Source organism: Myotis lucifugus, unplaced genomic scaffold (genome assembly GCF_000147115.1).
Source record: "Myotis lucifugus unplaced genomic scaffold, Myoluc2.0 scaffold_473, whole genome shotgun sequence".
Lineage (NCBI taxonomy): Eukaryota > Metazoa > Chordata > Mammalia > Chiroptera > Vespertilionidae > Myotis > Myotis lucifugus.
In genome coordinates, this window is record NW_005871521.1 from 521179 (window position 1) to 544589 (window position 23411).

Sequence of the window (23411 nt, forward strand, 5' to 3'; positions counted from 1 at the left end):
TGGATTTTCCTCACCGCAGTGAGCATCCCCGAGGTGACGTTCTGCCTGTGGGTGTGTCTCCTCCGTGGTGCCCAGATTTCTAACTCAGTGATGTCCACGGTCTCAAGAATGATGCTTGATACGCACTAGGTGCTCAGGAAGGCGTTTGGGTAAATGAATGGACGCTTTCCTTAATGGTCTGCACATTTCAAGTCTCTCGATTCAGTGACCTTTTCCTTTTTTTCACCTTCAGAACTATTTTGCTCGCAACTTTTACAACATGAGAATGTTGGCCTTATTTGTCGCCTTTGCAATCAACTTCATCTTGCTCTTCTATAAGGTACGTGCTTCTTGGTCTTAATAACCAGTGCGACGCTACCGGCGGCCTGAGTGATGTACAGATGTCACAGACCCACCCTGAGCACGTCCCCGACCGTGAGGCGGGGGCAGTCCTTCCTGCAGCTCAGTGAGGTTCGGTTCGGCAGAGGCTCGCCCATGCTCCCCGCCCTGTGCACAGCTCACTCGTGGCTCAGCTGTGACATGCGGTTCCTCTGATCCTGGAGAGGCAGCTGAGCCATCTCGGTCCCCCCACGCGTGGGTCCTGGTAACTCCTGGTTCAGGAGAAGGGTTGGCACAAGCGTGTTAGTGATCTGCTGTCCCAGAAGCATCTGAGAACATCCCCCGTGGACCACGCGGAGGGTGGAGAGAGCACCCTTTCCCTGTGCCGGGCCCTCACGCCCAGTCACTGCGGAGAAGGCGGGTTCCTTGTTTCTCGTTGGCGCCGATACCTAGAGGGAGAGAACTGACCGCGCTCTAACTGGTTTGAATCAGGTCTCCACTTCTTCTGTGGTTGAAGGCAAGGAGCTCCCCCCTCGCAGCGCCAGCGAAAGCGCCAGAGTCAGCAGCCCCGATGACGGCGGTGAGGACGCGCCGGGCGTCCTGGCGGTGCACTACGTGCTGGAGGAGAGCAGCGGCTACATGGAGCCCACGCTGCGCATCCTGGCCGTGCTGCACACCGTCATCTCCTTCTTCTGCATCATCGGCTACTACTGCCTGAAAGTAAGCCGCGCCGGGCACTGTGGCCGCGCCTGGGGAAGCGGGTTCTGGGGTGGAAATTACATGCACGGAGCTTATTCGGAATGTTCCAGAAAGCCACACCTGTGGACAGTGGGAGGGAGCAGGGGCCGCCGAGGGGAACTTGGACGGGGCAGACGCACGGGGCAGGCACAGCCTCTCTCTGCAACGCTGGCGACGACCGGTTGTCCTGGCTGGGCCCGGGGGCCTGGCCACTGGACTCCACACTGACCAGTGCGGCTGCGGGCTGCCCTGGGGTGGGCTGGCCTGGGGGGGTCTGACTGGAGCTTCCTTTCACACACACAGTGGCCCGTGTCACCTGTAACCACCCTGCGGGAGGGGCCCAGGCACCGTCTCCCCTAGCAGTGCTCCCGGAAGCGTGTTAGGGTGATAGGATGCCCCTTGGAGCCTCGCAGTCATGGTGACTCTGCTGACCTCAGGAGCTCTCTGCTGCCCTCCTGGGCACAAAGGTTTCCCAGTTTGTCTCACTTCCCCCGGGAGGTGATGCGGCTCCCAGACGCCTGCAGGGAGCAGTGTCGTCGGGTGAACGCACCCAGGAGGGAGCCTGAGTGCGCAGGGCTGCCCATTTCCTGGAGACTCTGCATCTTGCCTAGCAAGGCCCCTCCTCTCAGACCCAGGGCCAGGGCGAAGGCCAGCATCCTTCTCCTCGAGACTCCTCCCCACCTCCTCCCGGTCCATGGGGGTGTTCTCGGACGCTTCTGGAATGTCCGCGTCTCCCCTGTGTAAAGTCTGTCCATAGGAAAGGGGCTTCAGTATGTTCTGGAGACATCTTAAAAACGGACAAAGAATTTTCCTGATGTTGAAATTAAAATTATTTCACAATAACGTGGTCACACTGAGCAAGGGATTATTAAAGAGATTTCTCAAATTAAATTGCGTTTTTTAAAAGCATGCATTCTGGAAGCTTAGTAAATGGTTATATTTTATTGCCCTCGTGTCTGCTGCTACCATATATATGCATCTATAATACGCCAAAAAAAACAGTTTTGTGTAACCTTTCTCTCTTTATTATTTAAAAGTGACTTAGTTACTTATGAACGTCTTTGTTTAAAAACACACGTGTACATATAGTATCTGTTCTCTCTCTTGTTTTTCCAAGACCTTGTGATGCTTGTTCCTAGGTATAGCTGATTCACTTTCATTCCATTTGTACTTTCCTGGGAGTAACGGGGGAAATGCTTCTCTCCTAAAGCTGGATTGTGATGACAGTGGCCACAGGAGATGCCAGTACCTCTGAACTAATTTAATACGTTTCTTCTTCCAATGTAGGTCCCGCTGGTTATTTTTAAGCGCGAAAAGGAAGTAGCTCGGAAATTGGAATTTGACGGGCTTTACATTACAGAGCAGCCTTCAGAAGACGATATTAAAGGCCAGTGGGATCGACTCGTAATCAACACACAGTGAGTAAAGAGCATGCGAGGCCTTCGGCGCTCACAGATTTCCACACATGAAGTCCTTTGCCAGAGTTTCCTGCGTTCTATCAGAAGTCGGCAGAGTGATTAATGGGTGTTTATTCAGCCAAGAAAATAAAGGCTCGGCGCCCTCAGCCCCTGGTGGAGGCCATCAGTTCTTGCATCTGCGTTCTGATTCCTTCATCCGAGGGGCTTTGAGTCGGTCCCCAGCCCCGTGGGCTTTGCCTCCATCACTCAGAGTTCGGGGAAGGGTGCAGGGGCTGGGACCTGCGTGCAGGGTTATCTCACCAGAAGCACAGAGGAGCAGAGCCATTCATTACGATAGGAGCGGTAGCATTAGAGACAGAGATACTGAATTTCACGTTTTTAATGTAAACTTTCCGTCGGTGCCGTCAGGCAGCCTGTGGACAACTAGCTGAGCATCAGGACGTGCGAAACAGAAGACAGCAAACATGCTCTTCTGCACACGCGTTGATCAGCCGCGTAGGCCAGGAGCTGCAGGCAGCCCATCCCAGCAGTTTCCCACCGTTGATAGTGTCCGTATTTTCAGAGTCGTTTGCAGTTCTCAAGAGGGAAATGCCTCCTTTTTATCAGTTTAGTGATTCGTTTTGCTTATTTTTAAGAAGTTATTTCCGTAGGTTCTTGATTTTCACATGGGGGTGCTTTGTTTGTGGAGAGCACCGTAGACGTTGGCTCCGAACGCCGTGTTTCGTTTAGCACTCGAGGTGCTAAATCACATTCCGCCCTCCCTCCCAGTGTGTCCCGCCCTGGCCCCGTGCCAGGTCACGCAGGGTCCCGGTCCACGTCGCCTTGGGGATAACCGATGCAAAGGGACTGCTTTCCCTCCGGAGGAAAAGCAGTGACAGGTTTTGAGATCCTTTAAAGGCACTTGACAACGCAATCTGTAAATAGACGAGAAAACACAACCGTCAGCTGACAAACAAATATGCTCATGTTCTTCTCCATTATGTGTACAGTACTTATATATTAACACTTAAAGTAATATTTGATGTGCCCACAATGCAGAAAAATTATAGGGTAAGATGGGAAACAAATTCATTACAATAATCATGAATAGAAAATACGTTTGCATATTATTTTAAATATTTTCTATATTGCAAGCAGTATGTTGTGATTTATCATACTTTAAAATAATACTCTTTTTTTCTATGCTTTTCTATCTTTTAGGTCATTTCCCAACAACTACTGGGACAAATTTGTCAAAAGAAAGGTAATACTTCTTAGAAGGAATAAATTCAGTATTTTTTTCCCCCAAAGTGCAATTCAGATTTGAACTGATGTGGCTCCCGTGTAGAAAGAGATCCTGGGTACGTTCTCTGCCTGTTACTGTCATGGCAAAGAGCAGTGGAGTCGAATGTGAATTCAGCACTTGCGGCAAAGGACCCATCCTCTGGGGCTCCATCCCCCGCGCCCTGACAGTGACTCGGTGGGCTCACCCGCATTACCCACAGCTGGTGGGGTTCCCCACCAGCCAAGGCCCTTTGCAGTTAGGGCGCCGACAGATCAGGCGTGGTCCCCCTTTCCCCCAAAGAGGTAAAGGTGTTGGCCGGCAACAGAGAAATGCATTTATTTTCTTTATAGCATCTTTCAAGGTTTTAGTTTCATGAAGTTTTATTCTTCTGATGCCAACAGCATGGAGGGTGGTAGGAAGCAGCTGAGACGGAGCTCAGCTACGGACCCAGCACAGAGCTCCGTCAGGGGAGTCCAGGGCTGCTCAGGTGGCAGTGCGGGTAGCAGCTCAGCGCAGAGGCAGGCAGCTCGGGGCAGGCTTCTCCCTGACGTGTAGTTTTGCAGTTTGCGTGAGAGGCTGCGAGGCCGTTTTTTAAAATTTGAGTTTAGTTAAGTCACTGAGAGCCCTTCTTCGTAGATATTTTCTTGCTCAGGGTCCACAGCCATAAACTAGACTTTAAAGTGAACTTCAAAATAAGACAAATATATAGTAACTATAAAAATAATTAGATGTTTTATGCACACACAGAGCTGAGCTAACCTAATGGTTGAGGCTCTTTTCTTGCTGTCTCCTAGGTTATGGATAAATACGGCGAGTTCTATGGCCGGGACAGAATCAGCGAGTTGCTTGGCATGGACAAAGCCGCCCTGGACTTCAGCGACGCCCGGGAGAAAAAGAAGCCCAAGAAAGACAGCTCCCTGGCGGCGGTGTGAGTGTCCCTGCTCTGCACCAGCTGGGAGGAGAAACAGTGATAGCATTTGGCCTTGCAGGAGCCTTGGTCTCCTTCCCTCCGGGTCAGAGGGACCGAGAGACAGAGAGCAGAGCGTACACAGTCTACTTTATACCTCGGGCTATTTTGAGCTACGAATGATTGAATTTTTTCTATTAATTTTTGAAGGTGCCTTTTTCATTTTCTTTTAGAAATATATTTTATTGATTTCAGAGAGGAAAGGAGAGGGGGAGAGAGATAGAAACATCAGTGATGAGAGAGAATCATGGATTGGCTGCCTCCTGCATGTCCCCCCTACTGGGGATGGAGCCCGCAAGCCGGGCAAGTGCCCTGCCCAGGAATTGAACCGTGACCTCCTGGTTCAAGGTCGATGTTCAATCACTGAGCCATGCTGGCCAGGCTGAAGGTGCCTTTTTCATTATGTACATAAAACAACAACAAATGCTCTTAATTTAACTTGGCTTTTCTTTCCTTAAGCCAAAGTAAAACATATGCAAAAGTGCAATATATGACTATGTTTTCTGATACTTCTTGTTTGGAAAAATGTTTATTTTCTTAAGTTTTGGAAAAGGGATCTATGTAGCCCTTTTATTTTTTAAAATATGTTTTTTATTGATTTTTAGAGAGAGGGGAAGGGAAACATCGATGAGAGACAAACGGGAAATTCAGACATCCCGACGTCACCCTGACTCTGTTGTAGGTTGCTCTGGGGGAAACGAATCATGCTCTCACGGCGCTCTGGGTGCTGCAAGCCTCCGGGGTGTGGATCTGGGATAGAACTAATGTCCCTGGCATCTGCTTCATGGGCACATATGCACATTCTTTGTCTTTCCAGACTGAACTCCATCGACGTGAAGTATCAGATGTGGACGTGAAGTATCAGATGTGGAAACTAGGAGTCGTTTTCACTGACAATGTAAGTTACGGCAGAGCGCAGGCGCTCCGGTTACCGAGGCTGCCGGCTGCAGATGTTACTAACCTTCTTCTAAATCAATTCACTTAATGCAGAGCACAGCTGGGCAAGACCCAGGGGATACGTGATCAATCGCCTGTCTCTCATTCCCTTTCTTCCAGTAGCTGAGATGAAAACCAACATATCTTTACACAAGAAAAAACTGAGATGCGAAGTTTGGGTAGTTTCATTTAGGTTTCAGTTGGGCGGGGCATCCTTCAACATTTCGTAGCTGTTAAAAAGAAAGTTCTAAATACATAAAAAGAATTTAAATACTAACTATGATAAATTTTAGTTACTCCCCAATGAAATAATCATTGTGTTGATCCTTCGTTTATCAAAGAGCCTCCGAGCCTCAGAAATAAACAGAAGGACCAAGTTAGGTGCCCACAGACAGTGAAAAAAATCTCTTATTACCAAAAGCTACCTGCTATCAGCAGCTGATCCTATTTCTCCATCCTGGCTTGCTCAACAGTGTCACAGTTTTTGTTCTTGAAGTTTTCAGATTAAATAATTGTTCCTATCAGTTGTCGTCCCGATTGCTGGGTGTGGGAAGTCGCTGGAGACTTCCTGAGACGTGGCTGAACGGTGAACCAGGCATGTTCGATGTCGGATGTCAGCCAGCATCCCAGACCTCTCACCAGCCTCTCACCCGGCCTTGTGCTCCAGCTGCGGCTTCTCCCGTGGGCCGCTCATTTCCTCTTAAAGTCTCACTTTAATTTTAGCACTGACTTCCCTAGTGAACACGAGTTCCACTCTCCCAACGACTGGTGACACCCCCAGGTTCTCCTGCCTCTACCCCCACCTCACTCAGCCACGAGCCCGGACGCCAGGGACCTTAGAGACTCCTGAGGCCCCAAACCCTGGCTGTGTGTCTTGGAACTGTCACCTGTTCGTAAGGCGTCTTGCAGCTAATTTCTCTCTAATAGTGGAGGCCACTCCCTGATTGTATAATTAGAATTCTGTAAATTTGTAGTCTAAGAAGGCGAAGTAAACGGAGTGGCTGCACTAGAGTGAAACCAGCATTGGGACCATAGTCACAGGCTCTGTTCTCTGACGCACGTGTGTCCCGTCCCGTCCGCAGTCCTTCCTGTACCTGGCCTGGTACATGACCATGTCCGTGCTGGGGCACTACAACAACTTCTTCTTTGCTGCTCATCTTCTCGACATCGCGATGGGGTTCAAGACGCTGAGGACCATCTTGTCGTCAGTAACGCACAATGGCAAGCAGGTGAGAGGGTTTTAGAAGATCTTTTCAACTGTGGCATTTCACAGGGAAAAAGTTGGCCTTCAAAATAGTGTTGGTATCAGCTATTAAAGTGTCTTTCACTTTGATCATTGCTTTATGTTAGCAAAACAGGATATATATTTATAAATATTTATGTTATATATCATTAATAGTGTGTATTTCCAGATGTTTGAAGCAATGTGATTTCTATTTAGTTTTAGGATATGGAAACTGAAGGGTCCCGGGTTTGATTCCGGTCAAGGGCATGTACCTTGGTTGCAGGCTCCATCCCCGGCCTTGGTCGGGGCTGTGTGGGAGAACCAATCGATGTGTCTCTCTCACATCGAAGTTTCTCTCTCTCTCTCTCTTTCTCTCTCCCTCCCAAATCAATGAAAAAATCATTAATCAGATGAGGATTAATAAAAAATACATATATTTGATTTATAATCAGCCTTAATGAGATAGTTTTAATTGGAATGTATATTAAAGACATTATAAAAGGAAAGAATAATGTAGTACCTACTGTCAGATATTTAGATGATAGAAAAATGAAGATTTTAAGCAGCTTATTATTATCAATTTGGATATGAAGTTAAAACAGTTGATTTATATTCCAGCTCTAGGATGCATTTATTAACTAAGGAATCAAGTTTTACATAAAATATCCGACACCTTCATAAAATAAAGAGAATATGAAAACAGTTCCTCCTGGGTGGTGGGAAAGGCCTCTGGTCACCTGGCTGGTGTGGCTCAGTGGTTGAGCGTCCACCTATGAACCAGGAACTATGAGGTCACAGATTGATTCCTGGTCAGGGCACATGTCTGGGTTGCTGACTCAATCCCCATTGTGGGGCATGTAGGAGGCAGCCGATCGATGATTCTTTCTCATCATAGATGTTTCTCTCTCTCCCTTCCTCTCTGAAATCAATGAAAATATATATTAAAAAAGAAAAGAAAAGAAAGGCATCTGGTCAGTGAGTCCAGCTCGTGCCAAGCCCCACGCCGACATCCCTCCCACAGCCGCCCTGTCCCGTGTCCTAACACGCGCTCGATGTCCCGTTGCTTTCCAGCTGGTGTTAACCGTGGGCTTATTAGCCGTTGTCGTGTACCTGTACACGGTGGTGGCATTCAACTTCTTCCGAAAATTCTACAATAAAAGTGAGGATGGAGACACACCAGATATGAAATGTGACGACATGCTGACGGTAAGTTCATGCTGTGTGGTCCCGTGTGGATGAAGATGCGTCCGCGCCTCAGTCTAAGTAATGCGTGCAGTTCCTCTGTAACGGTGCAGAGCTGGAGCGGGTGCACATCAGAGCACCACCATCCTGCTCATTAGAGCGCATGCAGCCCATCCACACATTCTCTTCCCTGTAGAGGAAACCCACATGGAAAGCCAAAATGTAACCCAAAAGTCATGGTCAGGAGGACGGGCTTACACAGACGTGTCCCCTGAGCAGGGCCTGGCAGGCGAGGCATCCCAGGCCCCCCAGGCGGGGGGGGGTGGAAACCTGGGAGCCAGAACTGGACCTGGAACAGTGCTGGGAAGGGCCAGGAAATTGTCCAGTGAGCCCTCTGCCCACGGGGGCGCTGCAAACCGAGCAGAGGAGGTGAAGCCGGGCAGGCGGCAGGCGGCCGCTGTTAGTCGTTAAGTAAGGAGGTGCAGCTGCAATGGTGACGTGACCCCTTCCCTGTCATGTGAAGACAGATTTGGAGAAAAACATATCCAAGTTCTGAAAGCCCCCAGCAGCGACTGCTGCGGTGGGCGGTGCAGGAACCCGGCTGAGCCTGTGTGTGCAGGCGGCTGGATGGGAGGCGGGGGGTTCTGAAACCGGGACAGGGAGCGAGAGCGCAGCACCTCAGGTCCCGGGATTAGGACTTTGATTAGAGAGAGAGGTGAGGCTCTGGGGGTGAGAGCCCCTGTCCTCGGGGGCATGTCCTCGGCAGGGGCCCTCTCTCCGCAGTGCTACATGTTCCACATGTACGTGGGTGTGCGAGCTGGAGGCGGCATCGGCGATGAGATCGAGGACCCGGCGGGCGATGAGTATGAGATCTATCGGATCATCTTCGACATCACCTTCTTCTTCTTCGTGATTGTCATCCTCTTGGCGATAATACAAGGTAACCCTCCTCCCGGGTACCAGGCGAGCTGGAACCTGAGCCCCCAGCGTCCGCAGCCACTGAGCGGGCTGGCGTTTTCGGGGGAGCCAGCGGCTTTTCCACCCAGAGCCTGGGTGCGTCGGGTCCCGGGGAAGGTGGGCCACGGACACGAGGGAAAGAGCCTCGCCTGGCCCTGCCACCAGCCCTGCTGCGAGCGTCACAGCCCCGAGGGGTGCCCTCAGCCTCAGGTTCCATCAAACGTTATCAGTCTCTGAGTCCTCAAATACTTAACAATATTTTTAAATATTTTTTAAATGAGGCACTTGGCGAGCCCTGTGGGAGGTGGTGCTATTCACACTGGAAGGAAGGAGCCCTAACACGTCTAAGTCACGCCTGGCACCACTGAGGTGTCAGGGCCGGAGCAGGACCCGAGCCTCAGGACCAGCCAGGCCCACCTGGCCCCACAGCGCCTCGGGGTGTGGTTTCTCCCTCAGAAAACGCTCCGGATCTTTGCCGCTCGCACCGGTGTCCTGGCCGGAGTGAAGTGTCGCTACATGTGATATCACGTCTAAGTGCTCCAGCATAAAGGGGTGCTTTTCTCAGTGACGAGCATGGACGGGCCTCACAGACTCACGCCCCGTTCTCCATGTCGTCACTGAGTGTCACCATAACGCAGAGCCATAGGACACGTGGGAGAAAGGGCGCGCCAGCACCCAGGAGGGAAGCAGCTGGGGAAGTTTACTCTTAGGGAACATGGGGGGGAATGATTGGCAGCTCATTCCTCCCAGTGAACGTGGCCACGCTGGGTTTCCAGACACGAGTGAGCAGCACATTAGGCCATTTTCTGGGCTTCATGAAGCCGCTGTTTTTGGCATGAAGTTCCTGTGACAGAGTCTGATGGGTGTGGGCCCCATCGCTGTGCACGTCTACCCCACAGGGAGGAGGCCCAGCCTTGGGGGAGCGCTGGGGTGCACACAGGGGTCCCCACTGCTGAGCGGTGCCCAGCGTGGCTGCACACGCTCCCTCCCAAGGGAGGGTCAGCCGGGGTTTGCGAAGTTGATGATGATTCTCTGGTGGATGAAGACTAAACCGTGTCTTTACTTAACACCAGGTTTAATCATCGATGCGTTTGGGGAACTGAGAGACCAGCAGGAGCAGGTCAAGGAGGACATGGAGGTCAGTGTCCCGTTTCTGCCACGTGCATGATGGGTGCACCCCTCCCCTCACTGCCTTCGCCACAGAGTCCCGTGTGTGTGTGAGCAGGGGGGAAGGGCAGGCACGTGCCTGAGCCGTGTGCTGGGCTGGACCTGGGGGGCCCTGGGCACGTCACCCCTCGAGGGACGGGAGACCAGAAGGATGGGTTCCTGGGGACCCTTAAGGATACAGCCCTGAGTGCCAGGTCTGACTTCCCCATCGATGTTCAGGGGAGGTCCTAACGGAAGGGGTCCCACGCTGAGGCCTGAAGATTTGAGAGAGAGCAGGGCATCTGGCAGCCTCCTTCCCGCTGTACACACACACACACACACACACACACACACACACACATACACACACACTCACACACTCACACACACACACACACACACACACACACACACACACACACACAGACACACACACATCTCCAGGGGCACCGCCCTCGTGAGATTCCATGGGACGGTCACTACCCAGGTTGTACACACCAGGATTCGGGTCTTAGGGAATTTGAAGTGCAGATTTTTTCTTGGAAGCATAAGTGGTTCAGGTGAATTAGTACAACCTGGGGCTGAGCTGGGGCTGGGGCTGGGGCTGGGGCTGGGGCTGGGGCTGGGGCTGGGCTGTGAGGGCTGCTGAGCCCAGCTGCTGAAGAAGGTTTGCAGTGTGAGATAAGAAAGGGCAGTGAGGCGATGACTGAGACTTTACAGTAACTATGGTCTAAAATGCAGGGGGTGAACAGGACCAGGGCAGGCCGTGGCCGGCAGCATTTTCCAATCGGAGGTGATGAGGTTTTGCTAAGAAATGCCCCTGAGGGCCCAGGAGCTAGTTGGACACAGGCAGCCTCAGGCCTCGGCATGGAGAGACCTGGGGCCTGGCTGAGGCAGAGGGCGAGGAGTTGGGGCAGCAGGTTATCGGGTACCGCGCAGCGGCTGCCGTGGTGAGCGGTGGCCTTGGTTCTGCCTTCTGAACGCTGGTGTTTCCATCTTCCCTTCGTCTTCTAGACTAAGTGCTTCATCTGTGGGATAGGCAACGACTACTTCGACACGGTGCCGCACGGCTTCGAAACCCACACCCTGCAGGAGCACAACCTGGCCAACTACCTGTGAGTGTGCCTGTCCGCCCCTCCTCCCCGCCCTCCAGGCCTCTCCTGGGGCCTGTGGATGCTGACATTCCCACGGTCACTCTGACTCGTCTCTGTCTCGCAGGTTTTTCCTGATGTATCTCATCAACAAGGACGAGACGGAGCACACGGGGCAGGTAGGCAAGGGTGACCCAGCCTGAAGGAAAGGGTGAAGGGAGTCCTGCCCTTGGGGACGGAGCAGGGCATTAGACACGGGGAGGGCGTTCCCTCCGACGGTAGTCGTGCATCTTCACACGGGGCCCCTGGTCCAGGACAGTGTGCAGGGCTCGCCTCGAAGAGGGAACGTTCCCAGAGAAACACACTCTTGCTGCTGAAGATGCTAACTTTGGGTTTTGATTATTGTCATGTCCTTGATCTCTTTATTGATAGCAGATGATCTCAAATGAACTTCAACCCACAATATATGGGCAGTGAAAAATAATTGCATATTCGATGTCTAGGTCTGTTCTTAAGCTATTTGAAATTCTCTCTCCACAAAATTCACTTCCAGTTGTTATGGTTTGAATTTGAAGGAGTCAATTAGCAATAATATTTTTCAAAGAACCCTCGAAATCATTCACCACAATTAAGTCTTATTCATTATTTTATTGTGGTCCGGATGCAGATGATCTGTTTATTACTAGAAGTAGGCAGGTCTGACACAGTGCGGACCTGTGTAATGAACCTGGGCTTCTCCAGTGACATCTGTCTGTGTGTGATTACACAGTTGTACCCACATGCTGTATGTCCCAACAGTTGTGAGTTTGTCTTATACTTTGTGGGAACACACAGATGGTGGGGAAGACACGATATTACTGCACTGTCTTTACTCCTACAGGAATCTTACGTGTGGAAGATGTACCAGGAAAGATGTTGGGAGTTTTTCCCAGCCGGGGACTGTTTCCGGAAGCAGTATGAAGACCAGCTGAATTAATTCAGACCCGATCACCTAGAAACCCTAGCACCCTCACCCTCCGTGGCCCTCTGCCTCTCTCTCTCTCTCTCCCTCTCTCTCTCTCTTTCTCCCCCCCTCCCCCCCCGACTCTCTCTGACTTTGTCTCTTGCAAACATCCGCTGATGTGAGACTTGCCGCCTTCCATGCTTTCTGGGAGCAGTGACGCTGTGTTCCTGGCTGGGCCTTCCCCACCTCGTGTATTTCCTTTGAGAATAAAGACTGAAGAATAACCTGTACTCATACGCAGACAACATAGGAACTCCGGAAAGAAAGCCATCTGGACACTCAGGCATAACACAGACAGACGTCCTTCCGTCCTCCCGAGACGCTGGGAGCTCCCTGCGGGCAAGGTCACAGGGAAGGTCGGCCGCGCCCTGGGCTCCTCACTTCTCCATCCTGGGAGGGACCTGGTGGTCCCGCAGCTGCAGTGCCTCCGCCGGTGGCGAAGGAAACAGTGCCTTACTCAGTGGGCTGAGCTATGCAGAAGACGCGCGCGTGGAGCATCTTTGTTTTCATGTCCACTTCGTTTCCTTCGGTTGATTTTGTGAGTTGTTTCCTTTGTTCTTTTGCTTTGTGGGGGAGGGTAGAACAGCAGTCCGTGCACTTTTCAAGGAGCCGGTGGCCGGTCTCGTGACGAGGGGCTCCTCTCATCCTCCCACCCGCGCCCCCCACGGCCCAGCTCCCCTTTCCGCCATGCTCTGATGCAACCCTGCAACTCGATGAAATCCTTGTGTGAAACAGACTGCAGACAACACACTTTCAAAAGAACTCATTGCATGTTTATGATGCAAGTTTCAACTGACAGAGAAAGCCTCCGAGGCCAGCTGGTCCCGCGAGAACGTTCCCTATCACTGGTCCACGGGACAGAGCGCCGTGGGCCCCCGTGTCCACAGCCAGCACCGTCCACCCACCATGACCCGCTGTGGACCTGAGCCGTCCCGGGTGGTCCCCTCTTCCCGCCACCTGTGACCAGCGGCTGAGTGAGGACTTCTCGTCCGACCATTTCTCAATATCGATGCTGAAGCAATACCCATTCAGGGAGTTCATCGGTTGCATAAAGCCACGGGTGATGAGATCAGTCACTCCATTGGGGGTCCTTTTCAGTGGAAGGCTGTTCTTTACAGAGAGAAAGGCAGTTGGGAATGGAAATGAGGCCACGTGGCCAACCCTGGGGCTCTTTTATTTAGGATTGTAACACTGCTCTGATTAAACTATTTAACTAACGTGCGCACCTCTTCTTTCTCCGTTTCGCTTAGAACTGGGACGCACCATAAAGCGTGGAGTGTTTGGGGGGGGAAGGGGGGTCCTGGCCCTGCAGGCTGCCCGGGCTTCGGTGCCACCGGCCTCCTTGTCCCCGCGGGGCTGCTGCGGTCACGATTCTGGTGCCTCAGCGTTACCGGCATGTGAAGTGCCTACCCGCTCTGTATTTCCCTGTTTGGGGGTCCCCTAGAGTGCTTGAAACCCACGAATGACAGAAAAATAACTCCCCCAAATGGTTCCGTTTTACTACAGCTCTCACTTCGGAAAGCTCAGGGCAAGTCCGTTTTCCGTGATAACAGGGTCCATGTTCCGAGCTAATGTGAGAGGGAGGTACCCTCCTGGGGGTGCATTGCACACACGGACGCGAAAGGGCATGTGCCGGGGGCCCCTCGGCGTCCGAGCTACAGCGCCTTGGTCTTCATTCACCCGGTGGTATCATTTTTACTGGGGAGCGGGCAGGCCTTTCCGAGCCCGCTCACCTGCTCAGGGAGCTGAGCTCACATCTGCAGAGTGTGAATAAAGGAAGCCAGGTCCGCCCCATAGCACGTTGGAGAGCACGTGCCATCTGCCAGGGGGCACTGCCCCAGGAGTCATGTGAATTGGAGAAGTTAGCCCTTCCCCACATTATGTCATGAACCTCTATTGCAGCGGTTCTCAACCTTCTGGCCCTTTAAATACAGTTCCTCATGTGGTGACCCCCAACCATAAAATTATTTTCGTGGCTACTTCATCACTGTCATGTTGCTACTGTTATGAATCGTCATGTAAATATCTGATCTGCAGGATGGTCTTAGGCGACCCCTGTGAAAGGGTCGTTCGACCGCCAAAGGGGTCGCGACCCACAGGTTGAGAACCGCTGCTCTATTGTGTTGTGCAGAGGATGACCTGGTCACCGAATGTAACTTTTTTGCCCAGAGCCCTGATATATCGGTGACAGATGCCAGGAGGGGCATCCCGACCTTCATACCAGCGCACGGATGCCCCTAAGATCCTTACAACCATAAATATTAATAAATACTAATAGCACAGGCTCTCCCCTATCAAATCGAAAGTTCGCTCAGCACTTAATCCTGCGGCTTCTGTGAATGTTGAACCACAGCTAAACCCTTGGGAGTCCGACGTTCACAAAACCGTGGGGTGTTTATAGCGACTCCGTTCAGCACAGACACAACAGGCGTGAACGTGATGCGCTCGCGTGTGTCACGGTCTCTGCCTCCCGGGACGCCGGAGCTGGTGGAGGGGAAGCCCCAGGCATCTCGGGCGAGGCGGCCCCTGCAGGCTCGACGGCTGAGGTCACGGCGTCCTTAGTGACGCAGCCGGGGCTGTTGGTAAGTCTGGTCTCTCTTCAAATCTTTTTCTGTTTCTGGCCACGATGGTTCAATAAACCAGAGTGTGTTCTTTAGGAGCCAGTAACCCCGACACAGGAAAGCAGCTGTGGGTTCTGATGAAGATCCTCAGGGCTCACCCGCACCCGCTCCCAGGGCAGGTGATTCCAGAGGGAACCACCGCCCGCAGGATCCGCCTGATCACGCTGCTTCCGCGTCAAACAACCAGGCGTCCGGGTGTCCTAGATCAGAGGGGGTGTTTCATCTTAACATTTCATTCTAGTATCTGCCCTATTGCTTTTTTCTTTTTTTATATATTTTTCTTGATTTCAGAGAGGGGGAGAGAGAGAGAGAGAGACATCAGTGGTGAGAGAGAATCACTGACCGGCTGCCTCCTGCATGCCCCCCACTGGGGATCGAGCCTGTGACTGGGGCATATGCCCTGACCAGGAATCAAACCATTGAGAAGGCTAACCCCTATTTTGTAAAACTACTGTTTGGAATCCTCTGCTATTTTTTAGACGGCCTCTTTTTTTTTTTTTTTTTTTAATATATTTTATTGATTTTTTACAGAGAGGAAGGGAGAGAGATAGAGAGTTAGAAACATAGATGAGAGAGATACATCAATCAGCTGCCTCCTGCACACCTCCCACTGGAGATGTGCCCGCAACCAAGGTACATGCCCTTGCCCGGAATCGAACCTGGGACCCTTCAGTCCGCAGGCCAACGCTCTATCCACTGAGCCAAACCGGTTACGGCTAGACGGCCTCTTATTCTAAAAAAAAAAACAAAACAAAAAAAAAACTTTGCTTTCCAGCCTGCTTGAATAATGAGGAAGATAAACTTAGCTGTCTGACCTTGTAGGCCAGAGACTAGATACGCCCATACTCTCAATGCCATGCCAGGTGTATTTTTTTAATCGGATAGAACTGTGTTGTTTTCAAGGCCACCAGCGAGATAACCACTAAGCACACAGAGGGCTGGCTCTTTAATAAAAAGGGAAGTTCTGCTTGTAGCTCTGCTTAGAATTTGAATTATTTTTCTCTCAGCCCACCGGTGAATAAAGTGTGACTCCAAACCCTCCGAGCATCGCTTGATTTATTCCGGTTCTCTGTAACACCATGACCTCCTGGTTCATAGGTCGACACTCAGCCACTGAGCCACACTAGCCGGGCTCGCTGCCTTATTTCTTTACGGAGTTCTACAGACGGCTTCACTGGTCTTTGTAGCTGTTTACAAGTGACTATATTGTGTCTAAAATAAATCTCGTTCCAGTTGTAATGTTCACCATGATTAGGATGATGGGGGTTCATGCTTCTCCTTAAAGATTTGCGACGCCATCAGTTGAGAAAAGGTTTCCACGGAGCTAGGGATCTTGCGTGTTCACGAGTCAGTGCTGTTTGATGGCAAAAGAACATCGAATTTGCTCTCCTGCCCATCAACTCCCACACGCAGTGGTGTGTCCCAGTTCTCTCCACACATCATAAAATCTGTTTTCTTCGGAGGAATCTGTGGCCTTGATATATGTGCAAACCGCCTGCATGAAGCACTGCTAAATGGTGAATTTTTGTTTGTGGAGAAAGGATTCACTCTCTGGAGACCTGGTTCACCCCACCAAGTGTTACAGAGTGATGCTCCTAATGCGAGAAGACTCTATTCACAGAGAAGCAGAAGCCGGAGCGTTAATAACTTGTAAAAGACCACCAAACCCTAAAGTGATGGCACATGGTAACTTGAAAGTCTCCAGGCTGGGAAGCTCCAGTGCCTAGCAAGGGACCATCTTAGGTGGGACCTCATCCCCAAGGTGACCTTTCCTCCCCTGGCATATGGCTGGTCATGGGATTTAAACCCCCTGCCCTGGTGCCAGCCAACCAACCAGGGGAGACCTAGACCAGGAAAGGACACGCCTGGAAAGCTGCTGAATATTCTACTGAGATCTTCCCTGGGACCGTCCCCAAGATCTCGACGCTTAAACCTCAGCACAGAGGACCCCGTGGGCTCTCCCGCCCGGGAGCTCACCGAGCCTTACCCTCCCCACCCCTCCGTGTCCTCACAGGGGTGTCACCTCTACCTTCCTCTCTCCCCAGCATCAGGGCCCTGCCTTCACCTCTGCCACTTGTTTCCTATGCCCGTTTCTTCTACAGATCACCCCTTTGACCTCCGTGATTTTATAAATAAATGTTCTCTGACAGTTTGGGTCTTGGCTCTGAATTCTTTCCTCGCCAGGACCCAAGTACCGAAGGGTTGCTGAGCCCAAGTCCCACCTGACCCACCGGCCTAACACCCAGTGCCCTTCCCGCCACCGCCAGCATCGTCTCCGTCTTCTTTTCTCACGTGCAGGCTCGTTGTGTCTTTGTTTGATGACTTTTATTTAAACTCAACTGTAGTTATTCTGTCATTTCCTACCCAGAGTTTGCCACTTCAGACTCTAACACGAGAATGTTTTCGAGGTATGATAGTTTGCGTCAACATACACAGTAATCGCTGTGATATTCCACTAAGAAAATATGTTCTGGTTTGTGGAGCCATTTCCCCGTGCGTGGACAGTTCCGCGTTCTGGTTCCTTCACTTCGTTGCGGTTCTGAAAGGCTTTATAAGGGAAAGAACACGTGAGATCCGGAAGAAAGGGCCCGAAAGCTAGCCTTGCTGCAGGTCCCCCCGGGGCTTTGGGTAAGTCCCTTAGTCTCCGAATCCCTCCCTCTATAAACTGGCTGTGAACAGCTTCTACCGCACGGGCTGTGTGCAGCATTAATTAAATACTATGCATGAGGTACCACACACAATGCTTCTAGTAAATATTTACTATTCCAATAAATATTTTTTAAAGTATTTATTTCCCATCTCTGTTGTTGTTGTTGTTAATCCTCACCTGAGGATATTTTTTCCATTGATTTTTAGAGAGAGTGGAACAGAGCAAGGGGGGGGGAGGAGAGAGAGAGAAACATCCACGTGAGAGAGAGAGAGAGACACATGGATTAGTTGCCTCGCACCCGCGCCCCAACCAGGGCCAGGGATTGAACCTGCAATCCAGGTACGTGTTCTTGACCGGGAATCGAACCCAAGACCCTACAGCGACCCGGTGCTCTAACCATTGAGCTATACGGGCCAGGACAAGCTCAGTTCCTCCTCCGTTGGGAGCTGTGCTGGGTCAGAGGCAGGAAGCAGTGACAGGTGGCTCGGCGCCCAGGGGAGAAAGACCTGCCGCGGGGGGATGCTGGGACGCAGGCTAATCGGCTTCAGCCACGTGGTCGCTCACTGTCCGCGGATCCCCCAGCGCTGGTCAGAGCCACGCGGAGGCTGCAGGCAATAGGAGGGCGCCGTGGCCCCTGCCCTCTCCAGTCTGTCCATCTGTCTGAGGCTCCCTCGGCATTAACATTCTCTCTCTCCCGTCCTCAGTGGAACGAATTCAGACGTGGAGGCGTTGCAAACAGGACAATGAATAAACCCGCCACGTCCCCATGGGAACTCGGCCGGGCGACAGGGTGGCCTTATCTCCCAGCAGCAGGCGTCCCCGGGCGGCGGCCGTGCCTGCCAACCCGTCTGCCCCTCGGCAGCTGGACGTGCGCGTGGGTGCGCCTTTGTGGAAAGTGGGGACATTTATGCAAATTGGCCCCGGTCCTGCCAGAAGATGGCCTTGGCCGTGGAAGGCTCTACTCTTTCCTCGGTGCAGAAACGGGAAGTGAATTGTCTTCTGGACCCAAACTGTCTGCCCAGGCGTCGTGACTGAGGGCGCCCATCCCTTGGGCATCTAGTCCTCTCTCCTCAGCCCTCTGAGCCCAGGCTCTGTAGTTATGCGAATGTTGGGGGGTAGGGGGGGCGGTGCGGGGTTCAGAGAGGTGTCGCAATAGTGCTGTCTTGTGGACATTCTGAGAACAGCGCCCTAGAAAGGAATTCTGCAAGTTGCAATCGTCTTGCTTTTTGCTTTACTCCTTCTAAGCGTCCAACCCTCCCTCCATCCCGCTAACAACAGTCATTCCCCGATCGCCTAAGCCCTTCCCTCCCTTCCCTCCCACTCGGGTGCGTAATCAGCCCCTTCCTTACCTCTGCCTTGAGCTGCAGTGACCTCAGTAAGTTACCCTCTAGGGCAGTTCTGCACTGCCACCAAGTATATACTTAACAGCATCCTGGTGATAACATGGCACTCATAGTGATGGTGTCACTGTGGAGGATGTCTACCATTCTTGTGTACATTTTTTAAAATATAACTATTGGTTTCAGAGAGGAAGGCAGAGGGAGAGAGAGAGAGAAACATCCATGATGAGAGAGAATCATGGATCGGCTGCCTCCTGCACGCCCCACACTGGGGATGGAGCCCACAACCTGGGCCTGTGCCCTGACCGGGAATCAAACCCGTGACCTCCTGGTTCGTAGGTCGATGCTCAACCACTGAGCCACGCCGGCCGGGATCTTGTGTGCATGTTCTGGGCACTGAGAGGAAAGGCTGTGCGAGCCCCTGCCACGCCCCCGAGCCCCGGATGTTCAGTGGAACACGAACGCTATTCCCAAATTAAAGTGGAGAGACACGGAGGAGTGTGTGCTAGGACAGGGCAGCGTGGAGGGGGCACCGCAGGGACAACGGCCTGGGGTCAGGGAGTCTGAGAAACCAGGACAATTCCCTCCAAGTTCGGATGAGCACGTGGACTCACACACGCTCTGCTCTCCGGCTCCGGAGAAGCCGGGAGGCCTGGGGCAGAAGGTGGGGACTCGACCTGCTCCCCTGCCTTCGGGACGCACAACAGGAGGCGGCGGCCCGCCAGGCCCCGCGAGGCCACATGGTCACTCCTGAAATATTGACAGAATGGCTGCTGTATGTACCAACTTTATAAAACTCAGGAATCTCGTTTTTAATCCTCACCTGAAGATATGTTTATTGATTTTTAAAGGGGCGGTGGGGGGGATGGGAGAGAACCATTGGTGTGAGAGAAACATTGATTGGTTGCCATCGTACACGCCGGACCACAACCTTTTGGTGCATGGATGACGCTCAGACCAACGCTGCTCCCCAGCGAGGGCTGTTTTTTAAGATGCAGATGATAATAGTACCCGATTCCTAGGTCATCGTGAGCATTAAGTAAAGTGACTCATGCAAACTGCCTCCACTGTGTCTGCATGTGGCCGATGCCAAAAAGTGGTCATTACAATTCCATGCTCCAGAGTGGTCATCCCAGGGTCAAAATGCACAAATTAATCTCTTCCCCTGCACGCCGTCTGCTTCGTAGAATAGCCTTTCCCTGCGCTCAGGTCGCCAGGGCAGGCTCTAATTCTGCGTCTCATTTGTTTTTAATTTCGCCCAGGGCGTCATCGACGTGAAATAAATATTTATTAAAAGCAGCGGATTTAAGTAGCACTGCTTGTGCGCGCGGTTTGCATTCATATATTCTCCTCTGCTTTTCGCCAGGCCCCCGCGGGGAGGCCGCGCTCATGGTGCCGTCATAGTTCAATTAGTAGAGTTTCCATATTTTATTTTTCTTTTGTGGCCAAAAGGAGATGGCTCCTGAGGCACCAGAGGTTTTGGGGGTTTTTGGTTTTAAATGCCTAAAATGGCAATTTAGGAATCTTACCGTGCAGACCCGGGGGGATGAGAGGAGGGCTCCTTCGCAGGCAGCACGGGGCACTGAGCCCATCGGCCTCCAAAGCAGGGGTGTGGGGTCCCCCGAAGCGCTGCAGGGCTCCGTGGGGGGCTTCGGGGGCCACCCCGAGGACCGGATTGAACCTGTCTGTGTGGTGATCGCGAACGGGTTGACTCATCGAGTTTACGTGTGCTGTTGGCAGCGGGCTTCTCCCAGCCTCCTTTAAAGTGGACTTCGTCATAGAGGGTCACCTGCCTACTGCTTCCTGGGCACGGCGTGCTCCCAGGTGGAAACCACAGAGAGAGAGAGAGAGAGAGAGAGAGAGAGAGAGAGAGAGAGAGTAGGACTGGGCCACAGAACCGTATCAGCAGCCTGCAGCCCCCCCAATGCAGACCCCAGACTCCACACACAGGCTCCGTCTCCCCGCCCTCAGGTCTGCCTCAAGGAGCTCGGACAAAAAGCCAACCCAGGCTGCTTTCCCCACCAAGGTCAAATCAAAGTCACCTTGTGAGCGTGACTTTGCCGTGTGCCCCTGGGAGGACACACAGGAGACATGTACTGTGTTAACATAAGGAACATTCAAACCCGTAAAGAACTGGTGAGTCTATTTGAGCCAAACTGTCCACAATTGGCAGGAAGCAGAATCTCCATGCATCGAGACAATGCTCCAGAGAATGGCGGTTTTATTTAATTTCTTTTTATAAATTGCCCTCCAAGGAGGAGGCCTAAATGAGTTACATGAAATCCACTGGCGACAGATTAGGGAGGCGGGAGAAAGCTAAGGGGGGGAGTGCGGGGGGCTAGAACCTCTGGGATTGGATAAAAAGTAAAATGATAGACACATGCTTCTTTGACACAGGTGGGCATAGGATAGCGAACAGCCAACAATTAACAGTGAGGGCGTTTGTGGTCTCTGCCCTGATGCCATCTGTTGGACCCTGAGGGGTCTGGGAAAAGGGAAGTTACACGTTACCCCGACATTCCACAGGTGTGTTTGCAAAAAGACGGTAGGCTCTAAATAAAGATCGAAGTTGATCTTTGCCAGGAAAGATACCGGCCAGGACACAACTGCCCTCATAAACTGCTCTTTAGTGAAAAGGCTTTCCATTTCAGGGCCCCCCTGTGGGATTTCCTGTAGGTTCCCTGAGTTTGCAAGGCCCGCCACTGCGCCAGCATCCCAGCATCTGGCGGACAGACAGGCCTCCGAACTCCCGTCTGGGCGAAGCAGCCCCACCGAGAGCCCAGTGTTCTCAGGGCAAGATCGAGTTGGCCCGCGTTCCAGCTCGACCATGGTTTGACCTGGTGATCCTGGCTTCTCACACCCGCTTCCCTCAGACGGCCCCCCGCCCTTGCTTGGTGTTAGAGGGCGCGTTATTCGACCTCTATCTGCCCCAGATCCTGGGAATTGGGGGCGAACGCCCACCTTACTCGGTCTTCACGAGACTTGGGTGTGTCGCCAAGCATCTGGGGTGGTTCCGGTTCCCATCTAGTGCCCCTGTCAGTGAAGTGAATATTGTCCCCTGCTCAGCGGTGTGAAGGGGGCCTGGTTTGACCACAAAGCAGCTGTTTAAGAGCCAAGATGAATACGGTGCCGAAAGGCCAGGCAACCAAGAGTTCCCTCTTGCCGAGGAATGGGGACACCTGGTCTACCAGGTGCCCTGCAGGGCTGCCTGGGGAGAAGGGGAGACTGCCCTGAGCGTGACCCACAGCACGCGCTCCCACGGAGCTCCGGGAGCGGGAGGTTCGTCTTAAGAAAGTGTCTCCCGCCGTGGCTCCCACAGACCCGCTCTGCCCCAGTGCGGCCGTGGGAAGAGTTTCATTGTGCGCATCTCTGCTCAGTCTGAGATGCTTAGTTCTGTGAACACCGAGCCATCAGCTAACCATGAAACTACTGAAAGGGTGTTGCCTTCAGAAGGGAGAAGGTCTGGGGTGGGAGGTTAGGGTGCCACGGTTTGTATTCTGTCCGTGGGTAAAACACACACCCACTTCCTTGCCCTCAAGCTGGAAAGGAGAAATGCCAACCGCAGACAGGCAACGAGCTACCCAAAGAGACCAGCCTTGCCAATGAGACGCGGGCACGGGCTGCTGGTGAAATCTCGGTTTATTAGTGCGTTTGGTCTGAGGAATTCAGCTCCATTTCTTGACAGCCAGGTAGGTCAGGCCCAAGACTCCCACAACGACGGTCCCGGAGAGGCCGGCCACCCACAGGGCCCCGGAGTCTCCTGCAGCACCTGGCGGAGGGGAGGGGAGGTGAGGGTGGTGACCTGGGGTGAGGGAGGGGAAGGGAAGTGGGGGTGAGGGAGGGGAAGCTGTGGTCTGCCCCCTGGTCCAGGTGGGCCCTTAAGTCTTCCACTCACTTGAGTATTTAGGAAGCTTTCCGGAAGGGCCCTCCGTGGCCTGGAGCAGGATCATGGGGCCCTGGCTTGAGATGAAGGCGGTGCTGTTGGGATCATGGGCGTCAGAGCTTCTCCTTCCTGTCGGAGGGAGGTGGGGGGGGAGTTTTTAGGGTTTTGCTCACGGGGTTGTGGGGGGGTCAGGGAGTGAGAGTCCGGTGTGAGGCAGGGCTCCTCAACATGGACAGCTCTGCTCTGGCCTGAAGAAAACCATGTGAAGTCTCACACACTAAACCTCCTATGAGCAGGTCTTACACCTCCTATTAGGACGTTAATAGGAATCTGAGCGAGACAGGCTTCATGTAGCGCCGTTACCTCATTGCACCAGAATGGGGGCCTCCAGGTCATGTCAGACTGCCTGTCCTGCCCTTCTTTCCTGAACAGTAACTTAGACAATAAATAGGCTATGAACACCGCGATACAAAGGTAACTGGCGATCGGTTCACAGAGCAGAGCTTTGTTTGAATTCCACATCTTTCGCCAGCGACGGGGCCTTGGACAAGTTGGTTCTAGTTCTCGGGAGGGATGTGGATGCGGGATCATTGGAGTTAGACATGCGATACTTAACAGGTTTGTGTGTGTTTGTGTGTTTGTACCAGAGAGCCTTAGAGCTTCAGGGGACAT

General features: G+C 52.5%; 2 protein-coding genes across 2 annotated transcripts in view; one reads left to right on the forward strand and one right to left on the reverse strand.

The window, feature by feature from the left end:
• The window catches only part of RYR2 (ryanodine receptor 2), a 169795-nt gene extending 157544 nt beyond the window's left edge, over window positions 1–12251 (forward strand). Inside the window, 14 exon segments of the mRNA XM_023744551.1 lie at window positions 233–319; window positions 811–1038; window positions 2344–2474; window positions 3675–3717; window positions 4533–4666; window positions 4698–4705; window positions 5551–5603; window positions 6724–6870; window positions 7938–8072; window positions 8832–8988; window positions 10079–10143; window positions 11166–11266; window positions 11370–11421; window positions 12123–12251. Coding sequence (XP_023600319.1) covers window positions 233–319; window positions 811–1038; window positions 2344–2474; window positions 3675–3717; window positions 4533–4666; window positions 4698–4705; window positions 5551–5603; window positions 6724–6870; window positions 7938–8072; window positions 8832–8988; window positions 10079–10143; window positions 11166–11266; window positions 11370–11421; window positions 12123–12218 — 1437 coding nt within the window. The 3' untranslated portion in view covers window positions 12219–12251.
• Window positions 12252–22521: 10270 nt separating this feature from the next.
• ZP4 (zona pellucida glycoprotein 4) overlaps window positions 22522–23411 on the reverse strand; it is a 4776-nt gene continuing 3886 nt past the window's right edge. Inside the window, exons 10-11 of the mRNA XM_006103243.1 lie at window positions 22752–22868; window positions 22522–22625 (exon numbers count right to left, since the gene is read on the reverse strand). Coding sequence (XP_006103305.1) covers window positions 22522–22625; window positions 22752–22868 — 221 coding nt within the window. The remainder of the gene's footprint in view (window positions 22626–22751; window positions 22869–23411) is intronic.